Here is a 20,620-nt window from a genome sequence, read left to right on the forward strand (position 1 = left end):
CATACGATTTACAATGACCAATTAACCACTAACCGGTACATCTTTGGACCAGTGTGGACCGAAGGCCCTATAATGTGCTGTAGATTTCTGGGTTCTGTGGGAGGAAACCCACATGCACACATGTAGAAATGTATAAACTTTTGCGTGGAGGGTGCCAGAATTAAACTCCAAACTCCGATGCCCTGAGCTGTAATAGGGTCGCACCAACTGCTACACTACCATGACGCCCCAAATTCAGTTAATGGAAATGGAAGAAGGAAAACAGATTTGTGTGCAGGGATGCTTAGTCAGCGTAGATGTGATATGCTGAAATGTCTACCCTCAGACCGTGACTTTGAGAATATGAATCATTCCTTGAACTGTGGTTTCCTCAGCCGTTTCAGAAGGCATAGGAGCAGAATTAGGCCATTTGAGCCCATCGAGTCTGCTCTGCCATTTCATCGTGGTTGAATTATTATCCCTCTCAACCCCATTCTCTTGTCTTCTCCCTGTAACTTTTGGTGCCCTAAATAATCAAGAACCTATCAACCTCAACTTTAAATATACCCAATGACATGGCCTCCACAGCTGTCTGTGGCAATGAATTCCACAGATTCGCCACCATTTTCCTCATCTCTGTTCTAAAAGAATGTCCTTCTAATCTGATGCTGTGCCTTTGATCCTCAATTCCCCCGCTATAGGAATCACCCTTGTCACCTTCACCACGGAGAGGTCTGGGGTTATCTATCAGTTCAACTGGGTAAGACGAGTAGACTTGCTTCCCTGTGATTCAAACATTAGTATCAAATTACTCTGATACTAACTTTTTAATCCAAACTTATTTAAATTTCCATAGCACCGTGTGGAATTTCACATTCATTTCTACAGTCCAGGGATTTAATGCTCCTCCTTAACTGAACCACTATGTAATGAATGGTGCACTCAAAAGTTTCCACCTTAATTATTTCACACATTTTTTTTGTATAGCTTTTGTTAAGGTATTTATTTTCATCAGTGTAATATCATTGTTAACAATTAACAAAATTAACATGCGGGTGATATTAAATCTGATTCTGATTAACAACCTGTGCTTCCCAGGCCATCGAGGCACTTCTATTAACAATAATGTTGTTCATTGAATGTAAGTTCTCCACATGCTGGGATCAAATCTGATCTCTGAACCCGGAATCATTGATTTACCAGTAACGTAACTACTTTATCACATAGCTCCTTTATACGTACAAAGTCACACCTCAGATTGGTATGTTATCTCGGTAGAATTTGCACTTGCACTTGTTTCACTTTGTTGCCCTTTCTCGCTTTAGGCTTTGTCACAATAAACAGTCAAAAGTCTACCTGCCAGAGCCACCATTTCCGCACGCAGAGGTAAGGAGCAACTGGAACTTGGCATTTGGCCCTTAGTAATACAAAAAATTCTGCAGATGCGGGAAATCCAGAGCAACACATAAAATGTTGGAGGAACTCTCAGCCTGAAACATCAATTGTTCTTTCCTCTCCATAGATGCTGCCAGACCTGCTGAGTCCCTCCAACATTTTACATGTGTTCCTCTGGATTTCCAACATCTGCAGAATTCCTTGTGTTTATGATTAACTAATTGGTTATTGTCAGCTATAGGAAAAATAAGCTTTGCATTTCTAGAGCATGAGCACCTTTCTCATCTCAGAGGTGTCAAAGCAGGCAAATGAATACTTTTGAAGTAGACATCTTGTAATATATGAAATGGGGCCAAAAGTTCCAAAATCAACATGATCAATAGCCCTTCCGTGGAATAGACACTTCCAGCCCTTTGAGCCACGCTCCCTAGCAACCTCCAATCTAACCTCAGCCTAATCACAAGACAATTTATAACGACCAATTAACCTACTACCCCACTAACCATCTATATAAATGAATAAACAGTCAAAGATTCAGGCTGAGGCAGTCTCCTATATGCAAGTTCCTCCAGCATTTTGTGTGTGTTGTTTTGGATTTCCAGCATCTGCAGAATCTTTCGTGCTTACAACTGTGTATCGAGCCTCTCCCCATAGTTCAATCCAGGCATCGTCCTGGTGAACACTCCCCCCACCCCCCACACACCCAATAAAGCCTTCATGTAATGCAGCTACCAGAACTGCACGCGATACACACACAGCACAACTTTCTCATCCTGCACAAGAAAAGTTACCTAACAATTTTGAGCTATAGAATGGGACTTTACAACCGAATGATTCAGAGGCAGATCGAAGAGAGCTACAGTTGTCACATGGCACAAAGCCTCGTTTCCCGTGTGGAGAAAGTAAAGAGGAGTTTCTTAAATCGTTGTATTGCATACAGGAGTTGGGATGTTATGTTGAAGTCGGTGAGGCCGAATTTGGAATATTGTGTGCAGTTCACCTACCTACAGGAACAATATCAATAGGATTGGAAAAATACGGAGAATACTGCCAGGACTTGACGACCTGAGTTACAGGGAAAGGTTCAAAAGGTTAGGAATTTATTCTCTGGAGCATAGGAGAACGAGAGGAGATTTGATTAGAGGTATACAAAATTTTGAGGGGTATAGAGGCTTTTTCCACTGAGGGTAGGTGAGGCCATGGGTGAAGGAGTAAAGATGAAATGTTTAAGGGGAACGTGAGGGGTACCACTTCACACAGGGTGGTGTGAGAGTGTGGAACGAGCTGCCACAGGAAGTGGTGGAGTCAAGTCCAATGTCAGCATTTAAGAGAAGTCTGGGTAAGTATCTGGATGGGAGGAATGTGGAGGACAATACAGGTTGCTGAGACAAGGCAGAGTCATAGTTCATGTTGAACTGTTAGATGGGCCAATATTTCTGTGCTGTAGTGCTTTAGGCCTCTGATTCTGCTTGATCTGACTGACTAAAACTGAACCACGTGGAAGCAGTAACTGGGAAATATGAAAATCCTTATCCACACAGGAGAGAGAATTCAAGAGAATCTCACTCTCCTGACACGATGTTTTATATATCAACACAGAGATAACAATAAATAATTAACTACAGTTTCATTTGCTACAATCACCTGTTTAACATTAATATTTGCAATGCAGTCAGGTAAGTTTACAGGATTACATATTTACAATGTAAGCACATCCCAACTAGGACAGCTTTGAATATCCAATACTGGTGCTCCAGACAGCAAAATATACCCTTTTGTTACCAACGCAAGAGATTCTGCAGGTGTTGGAAATCCAGAGGAGTACACACAATATGCTGGAGGAAATTAGCAGTTCAGGCAGTATCTATGGAGAGGAATAAACAGTTGATAGTTTGGGCTGAGAGCCATCCTGGCCTGAAACGTTGACTGGCTACTCCTCCTCGTAGATGCTGCCTGACTGGCTGAGTTCCTCCAGCATTTTGTGTGTGATACTCTTTTGTTACATTGAAGGATGGCTCCTTGAATATACAACGAAGCAGAGGGTTAAATGACTAAACAGATCTGTCCTTAAGTGGCAGAGATGTACCTTTAACAATGAATGACCTAATAGCAGCATTCATCTCCTGTGGTTTCAATGGGACAAATCAGAATATTCCACGCCTAACAATTGGCTTTACTAGCCATGAAACCATAAAATGTAGGAGCAGAATTGGGCCATTCGGCCCATTGAGTCTGCTCCTCCATTCCATCATGGCTAATTTATTCTTTCTCTTAAGCTCAGTCTCCTGCCTTCTCCCCATAACCCTTGACTAAGCAAGAACCTATCAACCTTTACTTTAAATGTACCCAATGACTTGGCCTCCACAGTCTGTGGCAATGAATTCGACAGAGTCACTACCCTCTCTATTGCCACTAACTATCAGATGGAAGTTAAGCTGTGTACAGGTTTGATTTCCTGAACATTGGTTCTAATCTTATTTAATGCATAACTAATGTCATAGTGGTGCCACAGCATAATGGTTAGTGTGACGCTGTTGCAGCTGGGGTTGTTCTGGGGTTTGGAGATCAATTCCGGCACTGTTCTGTATCCCGTCTCCATACGTCCTCCCCATGGTACACGCAGCTTTTCTCCGAGTGCTCCGGTTTCCTCCCACAGTCCCAAAGATGTAGCGGGTAGGTTAATTGGCCATTGTAAATTGTCCCGTGATTAAGTAAGGGTTAATCGGGGTTGCTGAGGGTGGCATGGCTCAAAGAGCCGGAAGGGCAAAACTCACATTAACTAAATAAAAAATAAGTACTGTAACTCCAGAATGATGCGTAACTCGGCCCTGCATTATCTGTAGGCACTAGGGAGAACTTGTTATTCCAGGGAGGGGAGTGGCGCACTGAACCAGCCAAAGCCAGCAGTACAATTCCAGGTTTGCTATTGGTTGTTAACTGCTGTCTTTCCCACTCCTTCCTTGTCCTATTTCAGCTGATTCAGACCAACAAATTGAAGCACTACCCCAGCATCCATGGGGAGTTCAGCAATGACTTCAAGCAGCCCTGCGTGGTGTTCACGGGCCACCCGTCACTCCGATTCGGAGACGTCGTCCACTTTCTGGAGCTGTGGGGCAAGTCTAGCCTCAACACCATCATTTTCACAGGTAACTCAGCGGAATCGGGTGTGCTTAGTAGGTGTGCACACAAGTGTGTGAATTCACGTACTTGTTCGCTTGGACAATGAGGGTACTTGTCAGTAAATGCAGACCTCTCCATGCCTCAATGATCATTGTTATAAGAGGTGACAGGACACATCTGGATTATTGCATGCAGTTCTATAGGAAGGGTATTGAGGCTCTGGAGAGGGTGCAGCAAGGGTTTACCAGGATGCTGTCTGCTTTAGAGGGCATGTGCTATCACGAGAGGCTGGATAAACTTTGGTTATTTTCTCTGGAGCACTGGAGGCTGAGGGGAGATCTGATAGAGGTTTACAAGATTATGAGAGGCATAGACAGAGGGGACAGAGAATATCTGTTTTCCAGAGCTGAAATCTCGAATACCGGGGGCAGCATTGAAGGTGAAAGTGGGTAAGTTCAAAGGGGATGTGAGGGGTAATTTTTTTTACTTAGAGTGTCATGGATACCTGGAGTAGACTGCCTGGTATGGTGGTAGAGGCAAATACATTAGAGGCTTTTAAGAGGCATTTAGATAGGCACATGAATGTAAGGAGGATGGAGGGATGTGGACATGGGGTAGGTGGGAGGGATTAGTATTTGGATGTTTTTGATTTGTTTTTTTAGCAGGTTTGGCACAACATTGTGGGTCGAATGGCCTGTCCCTGTACTGTACTGTTCTATGTTCCAGTGGAGGAAGGAAAGGCAGCCGGTCATTTTCAAGGATTCTTTACATCTCATGTTCTCAACTTAATTTTATTTGCACAGATTTCCTTCTTGGCAAACAACCAGTTTGTCAATCTTTGTTCATGGTTTTTTTTTTGTAAAGTTCTAGAACGTAGAACAGTTCAGCCCTTCAGCCCACGATGTTGTGCCAACCCTTTAACCTATTCCAAGATCAATCTAACCTTTCCCTCCGATATGGTCTCCATTATTCTTTCATCCACGTGCCTATCTATGAGTCTCTTAAACGTCCCTGATGTATCTGCTTCTACCACCGCCCCGGGCAGCAACCGCTGCACTGTGTGTATTGTACTTTTATATTCCTGTAAGAAAATGAATCTCAGGGTAGTATATGGGAACATATACGTGCTTTGATAATATACTTACTTTGAACTTTGGTGTGTATTTCAAAGGTGTGTTGCAAATAGATCTATTTCATACATTCATACATGTATTTCACATGTTCTTATCAAGTGGTATAAGATTAGCACAATAAAGTGATGTTAAAATGTAATATTAACCTTGCACTTTATACTTAAACCACAGCAAACTGTCTGTCAGCAGGGAAAGTCATTGGCTGCAATCTACCATCACTGCAGGATTTCTGTGTGTCCACGCCAAAGAAGCGGGCAGGAAAAATCACTGCAGTCATTGCGGCTATTAAAACAAAAACTTCACACCATTTAAAAAAGTTTCTTCCCCCGGGCAGATAATCTGATCAACTGTTCTAGTTGGATTAACTCCACCCCATCTATCTATCTATCACCCCTCCCCGCCCCACCAATCACTGCTCTGTAAACACTTTAATCTCTATATAATGCTGTTTACACTGTAAATACATGCTGGCATTTATGCATATTTTATTTCATATCCATACTTTAACATTTAACTTTATTTATTTTGTATAATTCTTTGTTCTTTATAATTGTAGGTTTTTTTGTTGCATGTCACTCCCTGACCAACACAAATAAAGTTGATCCTTGATGATCTTTATAAAGAACAGAACTACTACAAGGGGCAGAATGGTCTACAAATCTACTTCTCAAGCACAGGATAGATTTCTAATCTTTTCCCGATAATACCAGCAATCTTTTCCCAGTGCTAATTGCCCTTGAGCTGTGGGAATCTCAGAAAACCGGTTAAAGGTCAATAGCAGGGCTCCCTTCCTTGTGGCAGCTGCTCATTCACCTCTCGCACATCTACCCGGGAACTGCAGCACACAGTACTGGTGATGTCCTCGAGGTTAGATCTGGTACGTATCCCCTCCCACTCTGTCATAAAGTCATAGAGCAGAGAAACAGGCCCTTCAGCCCATCCGGCCTGTGCCGACTGAAATGCAGAATGCAAGCCTCAACATTTGTCCCATAACTCTCTAAGTTCTTCCTGTCCATGTTCAAAGTAAATTTATTATCAAAGTACGTATTTGTCACCACTATAACCCTGAGATTTGTTTTCTTGCTGCCGTACTCAGTAAATCTAAAACACGAGAATCAATGAAAGACTGTGCTCAACAGGATGGACAAACAACCAATGTGCCAATACAAAAGGAGAATAACTTTAAATGAATAAATGAGAAATAAATATCAAGAACATGAGATGAAGAGTCCATGAGAGTGGGTCCATAGTTTGTGGTGAGCTCAGTAAGAGCAGAGGAACAGTTCAGTGATGGAACAAGTGAAGTTATCTCCTCTGGTTCAAGAGCCTGATGGTTGAGGGGTGGTAATGGTTCCTGAACCTGGTGGTGTGGGACCTAAGAATCCTGTACCTTCTTCCTGATGGCGGCAGTGAGAAGAGAGCCTGGCCTGGTGATGAGGGTCCCTGTTGATGGATGCTGCTTTCCTGTGGCAATGCTCTGTGTAGATGTGCTCAATGATGGGTTGTCCAACTGCTCTAAAAGATGCACAGAATTCTGGAGAAACTCAGCAAGTCAAGCAGCATCTACGGAGGGGAATAAACAGTCAACGTTTTGGGCCAAGACCCTTCATTAGGACACAGATTTCCATCATTTGCCGAATCTCTTGTTTATGACAACTGTCTTAAACATTGTTATTGTACCTGCCTTGATCACTTCCACTGGCAGCTCATTCCACATACAATACTGCCTTTTGTGTAAAAAAAAACATAGCCCTCCAATTCCTTTTAAGTGTTTCCCCCTCACTTTAAACCTACTCCCTTCGGCCCGTCCAGGCTGTGCTGAGCCATTAACCTGCCCAGTCCTGTTGACCTGCACCCGGACCATAGCCCTCCATACCCCTCCCTTCCATGTACCTCTCCACAGTTCTCTTCAATTTTGAAATTGACCCCACATCCACCACTTGCTCTGGCAGCTCGTTCCACTCCAGATGTGGCCTCATCAGTACCCTGTACAGCTACAGCACAATCTCAGTGCTCTTAAATTCAATCCCTCTAGCAATGAAGGCCATTCCATTTGCCGCCTTGATACCTGCTGCACCTGCAAACCAACCTTCTGTGATTCATGCACAAGCACTTCCAAGTTCCTCTGCACAGCAGCATGCTGCAATTTTTACCATTTAAATAATCATCTGCTCTTTCATTTTGCTTCCGTACCAGAACAGTGCTGTTCAAACGAGTTCCAAAAACAAGCTGTAGAGTAGCTTCATTTTCCGGCAGTGATGACCATCATTTTGTAGGACTATGAAAACACTGGAGACGTGAGGAATGGACATGCTAGAATCTGGTGCAACAAACAATCTGCTGGAGGAAGGAACTCGAAGGGTCAAGCAGCACCTGTGGAGGGAGAGTCTCAATGCAGGATTCTGACATTAAACCTTAGTAATCCCTTCCCCACCCCATCCCTTTCCCTCTACGGATGCTGTGTTGTGTATTAAATTTTGTAAAATATTGAATGAAAGTCAGAACAGCTCCAAGTGACATATTAACTCTTTGTGAGCTCACAGCAAGTAAAGCGTCAAGGTGTCTGTACAAGTTAAACACTGTCGGTTTGTTAATGTCTAATGTTTGCTGATGGTGGCTGGATCACTTCCTAGGCCTCAAAGCACCAGAGGCATCATGATGTCTGTCAATGAACACAGGAGTGGTTTGAATGAACGAATCCATGCCATGAGAACAAAAGACCAAATAGCTTGTCTTGGTGCTTGTGGATTGAACCCCTATTTACTGAGGCACTGTTCCCGCAGTTCTTGGGACTTCACCTAGACCGAAGAATCACCATCGATCGGTGCCTAGGACAGACCCGGGGTGATTTGACGAGTGAGAATTCAGAGTCTCCTCAATAACAGTGGCAATCAAGTCCCCTGACAATGGCAACAATCAGGTGGCGGCTGAGTATCATGAGCCCAGAAATATTTGTATTTAGTGTGGTTTATTTTTCCTTTCTATTCTATGATAATAATTAGGCTTAAGTTACTTCCTTGTGCTTATACATTTTCTAGACACTCGAATTGGTTTGTGTCTTTTGGGTCTGATCAACCCAGCCCATTACAGCTGCTGTGTGACCCACAGTTTATTTGTGATTATGAAAAGACTCTGCCTTGTGTTCCTTCTCATCCAGATGTATCTGATCTGTGTTCTAGAGCCAGACTTCTCTTACTTGGATGCTTTGGCACCGTACCAGCCACTCTCGATGAAATGCGTCTACTGTCCGATCGACACACGGTTGAACTTCATCCAAGTTTCAAAATTATTGAAGGAGGTGCAGGTGAGGCGGGAAAATGAGTGGGTGTTTGGCTTTTGTTTGTTCACCATTCAAAATTGTTTAATGTCATTTCCAGTACACAAGTGTAAATAGTCATAGTCATACTTTACTGATCCTGGGGGAAAATGGTTTTCGTTACAGTTGCACCATAAATAATCAAATAGTAATAAAACCATAAATAGTTAAACAGTAATATGTAAATTATGCCGGGAAATAAGTCCAGGACCAGCCTATTGGCTCAGGGTGTCTGACCCTCCAAGGGAGGAGTTGTAAAGTTTGATGGCCACAGGCAGGAATGACCTCCTATGACGCTCTGTGCTGCATCTCGGTGGAATGAGTCTCTGGCTGAATGTACTCCTGTGCCCAACCAGTACATTATGTAGTGGATGGGAGACATTGACCAAGATGGCATGCAACTTCGACAGCATCCTCTTTTCACACACCACCGTCAGAGAGTCCAGTTCCATCCCCACAACATCACTGGCCTTACGAATGAGTTTGTTGATTCTGTTGGTGTCTGCTACCCTCAGCCTGCTGCCCCAGCACACAACAGCAAACATGATCGCACTGGCCACCACAGACAAAGGAGAACAAAATAATTGTTACTCCAAATCTGATGCAGCACAGAAAAACACAATAAGATAAAGAACACAATAATTAAAAAACACAATAAATACAAATATGTAAGATGTTTTGTGTATGTATATGTGTATGTGTATATACACACACACACACACACACACACACACACACAGTATAGGTGGGTTAGTGGGTGGAGGTGTTGCTCAGCCTTACTGCTTGGGGAAAGTAGCTATTTTTGAGCCTGGTAGTCCTGACTTGGGTGCAGTGTAGTCTCCTCCCTGACGGGGGTGGGACAAATGGCCCATGAACAGGTTGGGTAGGATCCTTCAATATGTTACTGGCCCTTTTCCGGCACCTTTCTGTATATACTGTCATTGAGGACACGTAGGCTGGTGCCAGTGATGCACGTTGTAGAGCCTTGCTGTCCGCCGCAGTGCAGTTTCCAAGCACGTTACTGTGAATCTGTAGAATGATGTGAGCATAGATGTTCATAGTCCATTTGAAAGTAGGCTGAAAGCCTCGGCTAGTGGAGGTGATGGGATGTGCCAGTTCAGTGAGTAAACGAAGATCTTTAGTAAAGTTGTACCTCTGTTTTGGCAATCTAAGACTGAAGTAGTTTGAGGTAGGTTGTCAGGTCAAGAGTCCATCTTTAAATCACAAAGATGATTAAATAGTTCCGTAATACAATAAATTGACTGTTAATCTCACAATCTTTCTCGTTATGATTTTGCACTTTGTTTATCTGCACTGCACCTTGTCTGTAACTACTTCACTTTATTCTGCATTCTGTTATTGTTTTACCTTATTCCACCTCAATGCACTGTGTAATGTTCCGATCTGTATAAGGAAATGTACGTCGCATCCAGAGTTTCTCCGGTTAGCGGGCGATTGCCCTCCACGCCTCTCTGACGTAGTGGGGAACCACGTATGAGGCAAGTTACAGCAGGGGTTTGTCATTGCCTTCTGTCAGGTGAGTTTCCAAAGAGATCACCAGTTCGTAACCCAGCAAGGATGGAAAGTGTGCAGGGGAGCCAGCTGGATTCAAACTCAGGGCCTTTCGTCCCGAAGTCCGGCACTGATGCCACTATGCCACCAGCTGGGTCTGATCTGTATAAACAATGTACAAAACAAGCCTGCCACTCTACCTCATTTCATGTGACAATAATAAATTAACTCCATTTCCATTAAAGGTTATGAATTGCAATTTGATGAATTGTTTCACCTAGATCTGGATATGGGGAGAAATTATATACTCTGCTGTGTTGTGAGATCGTGGGGGTGCCTCAGCAGGGCTTCCTTTCCTACTGTCTCATCAATAAATGACTGGATGTGAGTGTGATAAGGGGTGCTTGTTCTTTTCCTCTTATATGACTGCCTGTTTTATTTTTCCAGCCGTTGCATGTCGTATGTCCAGAGCAGTATACACAGCCTCCTCCAGCCCAGTCCCATCGTACCGATCTGATGATTGACTGCCAGCCCTCACCAATGGCCTACCGGAGGAGTGAGGTACTCACCCTCCCCTTCAAACGACGCTATGAGAAGATTGAGCTCATGCCTGATGTAAGTGCTTATTTAACATTTTTTTTAACCTCTTCAATATTTTTATCTTTTATTTTACCTTTTTTTTTCACTTATCTTTCCAACTCCCATAAGGAATTGGTTGGAGAAGTGGATCAGTCGTCAGTAATGAGCGAGACTGGGTGAGTGGGAGGGAGGAATGGGGCTTGTTTCACTACTGTTGTTGCTTGTTCTGTGTTGTTCTGATGAGCATTTTGGGCATGCTTTCCCCAGCACACCCTTGGGTGTGTCGGTTCCTAATGCAATTAATGCATTTCACTGTATGTTTCAATGTCAATGTGATAAATAACTAAATCTGAATTGTTTTGAACAGTGTAAGAGAGTGAAGAAATTTTCTACATGTATTTGATATTTTCAAACTGTTCATCATTCCAGTTGAAAACGCGTTTCTGTCGTATATCATGTCCGTATGTGTGCTGAAGGATAGTTGGAGAATGAGCTGGCAACAAAATGGCAGAGAGCAAAACTCCAGTAATCTCTTGAGAAATGCTAATGGTTTGGCTTCCAGTTCTGGTAAAAGAAAGGAATAAGGCAATTGGACTGGTGCAGCTGCTCAATCAGATGCATTTTAGAATGCACCATTGATTACCCATGGCTCCCCAACTGATGCAGGATTTCAACACATAAGACATAGGGACAGAATTAGACCATTCAGTTCATCAACCAACTCTGCCATTCCAACATCGGGCTGATTTATTATCACTCTCAACCCCATTTTCATGCCTTCGCCCCTTAACATTTGACACCCTTATTAATTAAGTACTTCTCAGCCCCCACTTTAAATGTACCCAATGACTTGGCCTCCACAGCCTTCTGAGGCAATGAATTCCACAGATTCATCAGCCTCTGGATAAAGAAGCTTCCCTCTCATCTCTGTTCTAAAGGAACAACCCTCTGGTCTGAACCTGTGCGCTCTGGTCCTAGCCTCGTACTATGACAAACGTCAACAATTTCATTCTCTCCAATAAATGCTGCTTGATCAGCTCGAATCCTCATCCAGATTGCTTGTTGCTCCGGATTCCAGCATTTGCAATTTCTGGCATCGTCATTCCCTAAGTGAAGTTCGCCCCAGTCCCAGGGTCCTAGCCCTCCACCCGATCACTGGGTTCCTGTACTCCCTTTGTATTGGTCTGGTTCAAAGTTACTTGAAACTCTCAGGGCCATATTACCTGTTAATTGCCACATTTAAACCTGGGATTCACAGAAAAATTATTATTCTACTGTGTAAACCATGAAGAAAATAAAGTGTAACACATAAAGAAAGTGCAAATGAATCATGTGATGAAGTATTAATATCCACAGATGGACTGCACAGCCAGAGACTTTTTCCCAGTATGGAAATGGCTAATAACAGGGGCATAATTTTAAGGAGACTTTAGGAAAGTATGGGGGGAGGGGTGGATTTCAAAGGTAGGCTCTTTACACAGAATGCTGGGCGCGTGGAACACTCTGCCAGGGTTGGTGGTAGAGCAGATACATTGGGGCATTTAAGCGACTCACAGATAGACATGTGGATAATAGAAAAAATGGAGGGTTATATAGAAGGGAAGGGTTAGACTGAAGTGTCATCACAACATAGTGGACCATAGGACCTGTACAGTGCTGTAATGTTTGATGATCTAGCCCAAAAATCTGCACCAGCAATGTCCCACGAAAGATGTTTTACTGTACTTCAATGAAAGGTGCATATTGTTTCAGTGCAGTGGCACAGTACTTATCACTACAGTCTCACAGTGCTGCCACTGGTTAACTGGACTCATTCCTCAATCACACTGTCTACTTATACACAAGGCGAACAGCCTGGCCCCATCTCCACACTGTTCGAAACTCTGAACAAACAAAACACTGTTTTGTACAGAAATTGACCAGTTGCATGATCAAATTCCTTATTTGCATATTCAATCACCAATCACAACAGGTATTAACAACCAAAAGAATCTACATATGAAAGGTCAGAATTAGTAAAATAACTGACCAATAGTAAGTGTCACCCTAGAATATTTCATTTACATCCTTGTCTTGGTATGTCAAATGGCTCCTGTGCCCTGCTCTGTAAAGGGGAGATATCCTGTTAGGGACCTCTCTCTTCTCTGTTGACTGCAAACTATGCCTGGACATTATCTTAACCTTGCCTTGCCACAACTTCTACACCAGGTCTGATCCTGACTTTGAGTGAACTTTTTACATCAGCAACTCCCACCCACAGATTTCTGCTGGGTGTTCTGGCTTCTTCTCACCTTTGAAAGGTGAGTTAGGTTACACTCACCCAGCACTGATCAGTGGCAGGAAAAAACAGCAGAGAGTAAGTTGCATGTGTACAGGGAAATGCCACGGTAGCTTAGCAGTTGATGCTATTACAGCTCGGGGCATTTGGAAGTCAATTCTGGCACCGTCTGAAAGGAGTTTATACATTCTCCGCATGACCGTGTGGGTTTCCTCCGGGTGTCCTGGTTTCCTCCCACAGTCCACAGATGTACCAGTTGGTAGGTTAACTGGTCATTGTAAATTGTCCTGGGAGTGGGTTAATGTTAATAGGTGCATTGCTGGGTGGTGCAGCTCACCGGTCTGGAAGGGCCTTTTCCGTGCTGTATTGCTAAATAAATGGATGAATGAATAAATGAGGAGGGAAAATGAGAAGGGTGCAGTGTCTCAGCATGTTGCCAGTATGGATTTGACGGACCTTTTGTGTCAAGACAGAACCAAAATCGGTTTGTTATCACTGACACGCTGTGAATTTACTTAATAGCAGCAGTACAGTGCCAGACGTAAAAGTTACAATGGGTTATGAAATAAATCAACAATGCAAAAGACAAATAACAAGTTCATGGACCATTCAGATGCCTAATAGTAGAGGGGAAGAAGCTGTTCCTGAAAATTTGAGCGTGGGTCTTCAGGTTCCTGTACCTCCTCCCCAATTGTAGTAAGTTACTCAGAGTGGGAGGATGGTTTGGGCAAATGTGGGAGAAGCCAGTCGATGACCTTTGACTCATACAGGAGAATGAGGAGGTGATAGACAGGAGCTACAGGGAGGTAGTCACCCCTACGTTGCAGGAGACAGGTAACTGGGTGACTGTCAGGAGAAGGAAGGGAAATGCACAGCCAGTACAGAGTACACCTGTGGCCATTCCCCTCAGTAATGAGTATACTACTTTAGATAATGTTGAGGGGGACGACCTACCGGGAGGGAGCTGCAGTGACCGAGTCTCTGGTGCTGTGGCTCAGAAGAGTAAAGAAGTGAAGAGGACAGCAGTGGTGATAGGTGATTTCATAGAGGAACAGAGACAAGGTTCTGTTGGCGCAATAGAGATACCCAGATGGTATGTTGCCCCCCTCCGTGCCAGAGTCAGGGATGTCTCAGATCAGGTCCATGGCATTTTCAGGGGGAGGGTGAGCATCGAGAATGGCATAGACTAAGACTAAGACTAAGACATAGACTATGACATAGACTAAGGTGAGGAGGTCCTGAAGAAAGATTTTAGGGAGCTAGATAGAAAGCTGATAAGCAGGACCTCCAGGGTAGTAATCTCTGGATTGCTGCCTGTGACATGTGCCAGTGAGGGTAAGAATAAGATGACTTGGCAGGTGAATGTTTGGCTGAGGAACTTGTACAGTGGTCAGGGATTCATATTTGTGAATCATTGAGATCTGTTCTGAGGTAGGTGTGACCTATACGAAAGGAACAGGTTGCATCTGAAACTGAGGGGGACTAATATCCTTACAGGCAGGTTTGCTAGAGTTGTTCAGGAAGGTTGAAACTAATTTGGCAGGGGGATAGTGCTGAACATGAGGTAGTTGGTTTACAAACAGAGGCACTGTGTAGTGCAACTCCGAGCAAGGAGAGGCTGGTGATAGGGCAAAATTGCTGTCAACAGGATGAGTTGCAAAGTAAAAGGTGGACAAAATCAAACAGGGTGAATACAGGAGAAAAAGTGTTATATTTGAATGCACACAGTTTACAGAATAAGGTAGATGAACCTGTAGCACAGTTACAGATTGTCATGTATAATGTTGTGAGCATCACTGAACCATGGGTGATTATAGCTGGGAGCTTGATATCCAAGGATACACATTTTATCAAAAGCAGGCGGGTAGGCCAAGAGGGAGGCGCATGGCCTATTGGTGAAAAATGAAATCGACTCCCTAGAAAGAGGAAGATGTAAAATCATTGTGGGTAGGGCTAAGGATCTGCAAGGGTAAAAGGACCCTGATGGGACTTGTATACAGACCCCAAACATCAGTAAGGATGTGTCCTACAAATTACAACAGGAGATAGAAAATGCATCCCAAAGGGGTAATGTTATGATAGTCACAGGAGTATTTCAACATGCAGCTAGATTGGGAAAATTAGATTGGTGCTAGATCCCAGAAGGGGGAATTTCTAGAATGCCTACAAGATGGCTTTTTAGTGCAGCTTGTGGTTGAGCCCACTAGGGGATCAGCTATTCTGGATTGGGTGTTGTGCAATGAACCAGAATTGATTAGAGAACTTAAGGTAAAAGAACCTTTCGGGCCTAGTGATCGTAATATGATCGAATTCACCCTGAAATTTGAGATTGAGCAACTGGTATCAAATGTATCAGTATAACAGTGTAGTAAAGGGGATTACAGAGGTACAAGAGAGGAGTTGGTCAGAAATAATTGGAAAAGAACACTTGACAGAGATGACGGAAGAGCAACAGTGGCTAGAATTTTGGAAGCAATTCAGAAGACACAGGATATATGCATCCTAAAGAGGAGGAAATATTCAAAGGTACATTTAATGTCAGAGAAATGTATACAATATACATCTTGAAATACTTTTTCTTCACAACTATCCACGAAAACAGAGGAGTGCCGCAAAGAATAGTCATAGTCATACTTTATTGATCCCGGGGGAAATTGGTTTTCGTTACAGTCGCACCATAAATAATAAATAGTAATAAAACCATAAATAGTTAAATAGTAATATGTAAATTATGCCAGTAAATTATGAAATAAGTCCAGGACCAGCCTATTGGCTCAGGGTGTCTGACCCTCCAAGGGAGGAGTTGTAAAGTTTGATGGACACAGGCAGGAATGACTTCCTATGACGCTCTGTGCTGCATCTCGGTGGAATGAGTCTCTGGCTGAATGTACTCCTGTGCCCACCCAGTACACTATGTAGTGGATGGGAGACATTGACCAGGATGGCATGCAACTTAGACAGCATCCTCTTTTCAGACACCACCGTCAGAGAGTCCAGTTCCATCCCCACAAAATCACTGGCCTTACGAATGAGTTTGTTGATTCTGTTGGTGTCTGCTACCCTCAGCCTGCTGCCCCAGCACACAACAGCAAACATGATCGCACTGGCCACCACAGACTTGTAGAACATCCTCAGCATCGTCCGGCAGATGTTAAAGGACCTCAGTCTCCTCAGGAAATAGAGACGGCTCTGACCCTTCTTGTAGACAGCCTCAGTGTTCTACAAGAATGAATGACAGTTAAATGTTAGAACCCCGAAGTCTCTCCCTCCTGTGCATTAGCAGCAGCAAGGCAATAACCCTCCCCCCTCCCCCACCAGCAAAAATGCATCAGCACCCCCCACCAAGCACTCAAGCGTGCAGCAAAGCATCAGCAAAGACACTTGCAGTACTCCAAAGACTATTTGTTCACCCGGTATTCGACATACCACAGGCTCTCTGTCTCCCTGATAAGGGAGAAAGAGGTGACTCCGTTTCACAGCGAGAGCGGAAACATAACAAACTATTCGCTGATTTACGATGTTAAAAGTCTGTTGCGTCGCTTTTTCCGAGCTCTGTGCCCAAAGAACTTGGGTCACTGGACACACAACCAGCAGCCAGCTCACTGCTTTCGATCTTTTGTCTCCCATGACACACCACCTTCCTTCAGAGGCACCGACCTTCGATCCACCCGTCTCCAGAGCCACCAGATCCCAGAACTCTGAAGGCGAGCTAATCTCTTAGGCCGCATCCTTGTCGTGTCGAATAACGGCCAGTCGTGAAACCCCGAGAGCAGGTCCCATTCCTGCAAAGAACTGAAGTCAGCGTGTAACTCCAGATTAGGGTCTTCAAAAGAACCCTGAAAGGAAAAAATTGAGATATTAAAGATGGAAATAGAGCTGTTTCTGAAGATGTAAGCAAAAGAGTCGCCATTAGGTGCTGTTGTCTCCTTCTAAACGGCTCCTCCATGGAGGAGAAGGCAAGATAACACCACTGTGGCTTACAAGAGAAGTCGAAGCCAACAGTGGTGAATCTGTGGAATTCTTTGCCACAGGCAACTGTGGAGGCCAAGTCTTTATGTATATTTAAGGCAGAGGTTGATAAATTCTTGATTGGTCAGGACATGAAGGAGTACAGGGAGAAAGCAGGAAATTGGATCAGCCATGATGAAATGGCGGAGCAGACTCAATGGGCCAAATGGCCTAATTCTGCTCCTATGTCTTGTGGTCTTATAGTGTTAACATAAAAGCCAAAGGAAGGGCATATAATAGAACAAAAATTAGTGGGAATTTAGAGGTTTGAGAAGCTTTTAAAAACCAACAGAAGGGAACTAAAGAAGTCATTAAGAAAGGAAAGATGGAATATGAAAGTAAGCTAGCCAATAATATTAAAGAGGATAACAAAAGTATTTTTCAGATACATGAAGTGTAAAAGAGGTGATAGTTGATATCAGACTGCTGGAAAACGATGCTGCAGAGGTAATGGGGGGACCAAGGAAATGGTGGACAAACTGAATATGCATTTTGCATCATTCTTCACTGTGGAAGATGCTGGCAGTATGGTGGAGGTTCGAGAGTGTCAGGGGTCACCCTGTGGTTGCCATTACCAGGGAGAAGGATCTTGGAAAACTGAAAGGTCTAAATGTAGATAAAACACCTGGACCAGTTGGTGTAAACCCCAGGGTTCTGAAAGAGGTAGCTGAAGAGGTATGGAGGTATTAGTAATGACTTTTCAAGAATCACTAGATTCAGTCTCACTCCATCAGTGTGTGGTACCCACCCGCTTCAAGCAGATCAATCATACCGGTGCCCAAGTACAGCGTGGTAACCTGTCTAAATGACTATCGCCCAGTGGCATTTACAGCCACAGTGATTAAGTGTTTTGGGAGGCTGGTGTTGAAGCACATCAGCTCCTGACTGAGTATGACTTGGATCCGCTCCAATTTGCCTCGCAGAGCAACAGGTGTACAGCCAATGCTATCTCATTGGCTCTTCACACAACAGGGAACATCTGGACAGCAAAGGTGCATACATCAGGATGCTCTTTATCTATAATAGCCCGACATTTAACACCATCATCCCCACTAAACTAATCAGTAAAGGCCTCAATAGCCCCTTGTGCAATTGGATCCTGGATTTCCTCTTTTGTATGCCCAGTCAGTTCAGATTGGCAAAAATATCTCCTCCACAATCTCCATCAGCACAGGAGCACCACAGGGATGTGTACTTAGCCCCCGCTCTCCTTGTTGTACACCTATGACTGTGTGGCTAAATACAGCTCCAACACTATATACATGTTTACTGATGACACCACTGTGGTGGGCTGTATCAAAGGGGGTGATGAATCAGTTTATAGGAGGGAGATTGAAAATATAGCTGAGTGGTGTAATAACAACAATCTCTCACTGCAAGTGAAAGGTCTTGCTTTTAACTCTCCTTATCCTGTCACTGCATTACAGCTTGCAGAATCTCTCGTCCCGTCTGAGATCAAACCTGGCATCTCCATGGCAACTGTGTCTGCAGTACTACAGACCAAGGACAACAAGCACATACTTCGGGTAAGTCACGTAAAGGGAATGAAGTTGCTATAGCCCAGTTAGTTTAAAGGAATGACTTATTCTCCGCAATTCCACTTGATCTAGTGATTGGTGTATTATTGTCACAGGTTTTCAGACGCAGTGTGAAATGGTTTATTTGCATTCACCTGGGACAGATCATCCCAAACGTAGGTGCATTGTTGAGAAAAATAAGAACAATGACAGAATATAGTGCAGACACCCAAACTGTTGAAGAAACTCTATAAACCCTGGTTAGACCACACCTGGAATATTGTGCTCAGTTTATTTATTTCGCTGTGTAAGCCCTTCAGGCCCTTTGAGCCATGCTGCCCCATTAACCCCACAACCCCAATTAACCCTAATCTACTGATGGACAATTTACAATGACCAGTTCACTCACCTGGTACATCTTTGGACTGTGGGAGGAAACCGCAGGACCCAGGGAAAACCCACCCATTCCACAAGGAGGAACTACAGAGTCTCCTTAGAGAATGGTGCCGGAATTGGACTCTGAGCTCCGGAATGCCCGAGTTGTAATAGATTCGTGCTAACCGCTACGCTACTGTGGTGCTCAGTTCTGGTTGCCTCATTATAGGAAGGATGTGGAAGCTTTAGACTGGGTGCAGAGGAGATTTACTGGATGCTGCCTGGACTGGAGGGTATGTCTTAAGGAGAGGTTGAGCAAGCTGGGACTTTTCTTTATTGTAGCAAAGGAGGGTGAGAGGTGACGAATTGAGGTGTACAAGATGATAAGAGACATAGATCAAGTGGACAGCCAGAGACTTTGTCTCGGAGCAGAAATGGCTAATACAGTTTTAAGATGATTGGAGGGAAGTATGGGGGATGTCAGAGGTAAGTTCTTTACACAGAGAGTGGTGGGTGTGTGAAATGACCTGCTGGGGTAGAGGCAGATACATTAGGGACATATAAGAGACTCTTAGATAGACATATGAGTAATAGCAAAATGGGAGGGCTGTGTAGGTGGGAAGGGTTAGATCAGTAGGTTAGAAGGTTGGCACAACATTGTGGGCCAGAGGGCCTGTATTGTGCCCTTGTGTTCTATGTTCTGTGTGAAGGTGTCTGCCTGTGCAGGCCTGACACAGTGGGGGGAGGGGGGTGTGGAATAAAACCTGTCACCATCCACCTTATCTCTGCCTCTCATCAACACTTTTATAAAGTCACCATTCATTCTCCTGAACTCCAAGGAATAATGGTTTCCGCCCATGGTCCAAAGATGTACTGGTTGGTAGGTTAACTGGTCATTGTAAATTGTCCTGTGATTAGGCTAGGGTTAAATTGGGGTTGCTGGGCGGTGTGGCTTGAAGGGCTGGAAGGTCTGTTCCACTCTGTCTCAATAAATAAATAAATGAACGATAAACGAGCACACAGTGCACATGCCACATGCTTTATCTTTTTCCCTCGGCCTGTTGACTCTCAAAACCCTCGCCTGCCCAGCCACCAACAACACTGGAAATGGGCAAAGTCACTTGGTGAGTAATTGTGCTGTTCATAAACACGAGATTCTGCAGATCCAGAGCAATGCACAGAAAATTCTGGAGGATCTCAGCAGGTCAGGCAGCATCTATGGGGAGGAAGTCGACGTTTCTAGCCAAGACCTTTCAGTCCTGATAAAGTGTCTTGGCAAGAAATGTCAACTGTTTATTCCTCTCCATATATACTGCCTGACCTGTCAAGTTCTTCCAGCATTTGTCTGTTACTTCTCATATGCACTTTTTAAAGAGCTGGTTCAGGACACGTTTTAAACTGTATGAAG

At 43.9% G+C, this 20,620-nt stretch overlaps 1 protein-coding gene across 1 annotated transcript in view; it reads left to right on the plus strand.

Moving 5' to 3' along the window:
* Positions 1 to 20,620, plus strand: part of ints9 (integrator complex subunit 9) — a 62,197-nt gene that overhangs the window by 34,442 nt on the left and 7,135 nt on the right. The window contains exons 11-15 of the mRNA XM_072265823.1: positions 1,305 to 1,365; positions 4,349 to 4,520; positions 8,807 to 8,931; positions 10,903 to 11,070; positions 18,748 to 18,846. Of these exons, the coding sequence (XP_072121924.1) occupies positions 1,305 to 1,365; positions 4,349 to 4,520; positions 8,807 to 8,931; positions 10,903 to 11,070; positions 18,748 to 18,846 (625 nt within the window). The remainder of the gene's footprint in view (positions 1 to 1,304; positions 1,366 to 4,348; positions 4,521 to 8,806; positions 8,932 to 10,902; positions 11,071 to 18,747; positions 18,847 to 20,620) is intronic.

This window comes from Mobula birostris, chromosome 8, assembly GCF_030028105.1.
Source record: "Mobula birostris isolate sMobBir1 chromosome 8, sMobBir1.hap1, whole genome shotgun sequence".
Taxonomy (NCBI): Eukaryota; Metazoa; Chordata; class Chondrichthyes; order Myliobatiformes; family Myliobatidae; genus Mobula; species Mobula birostris.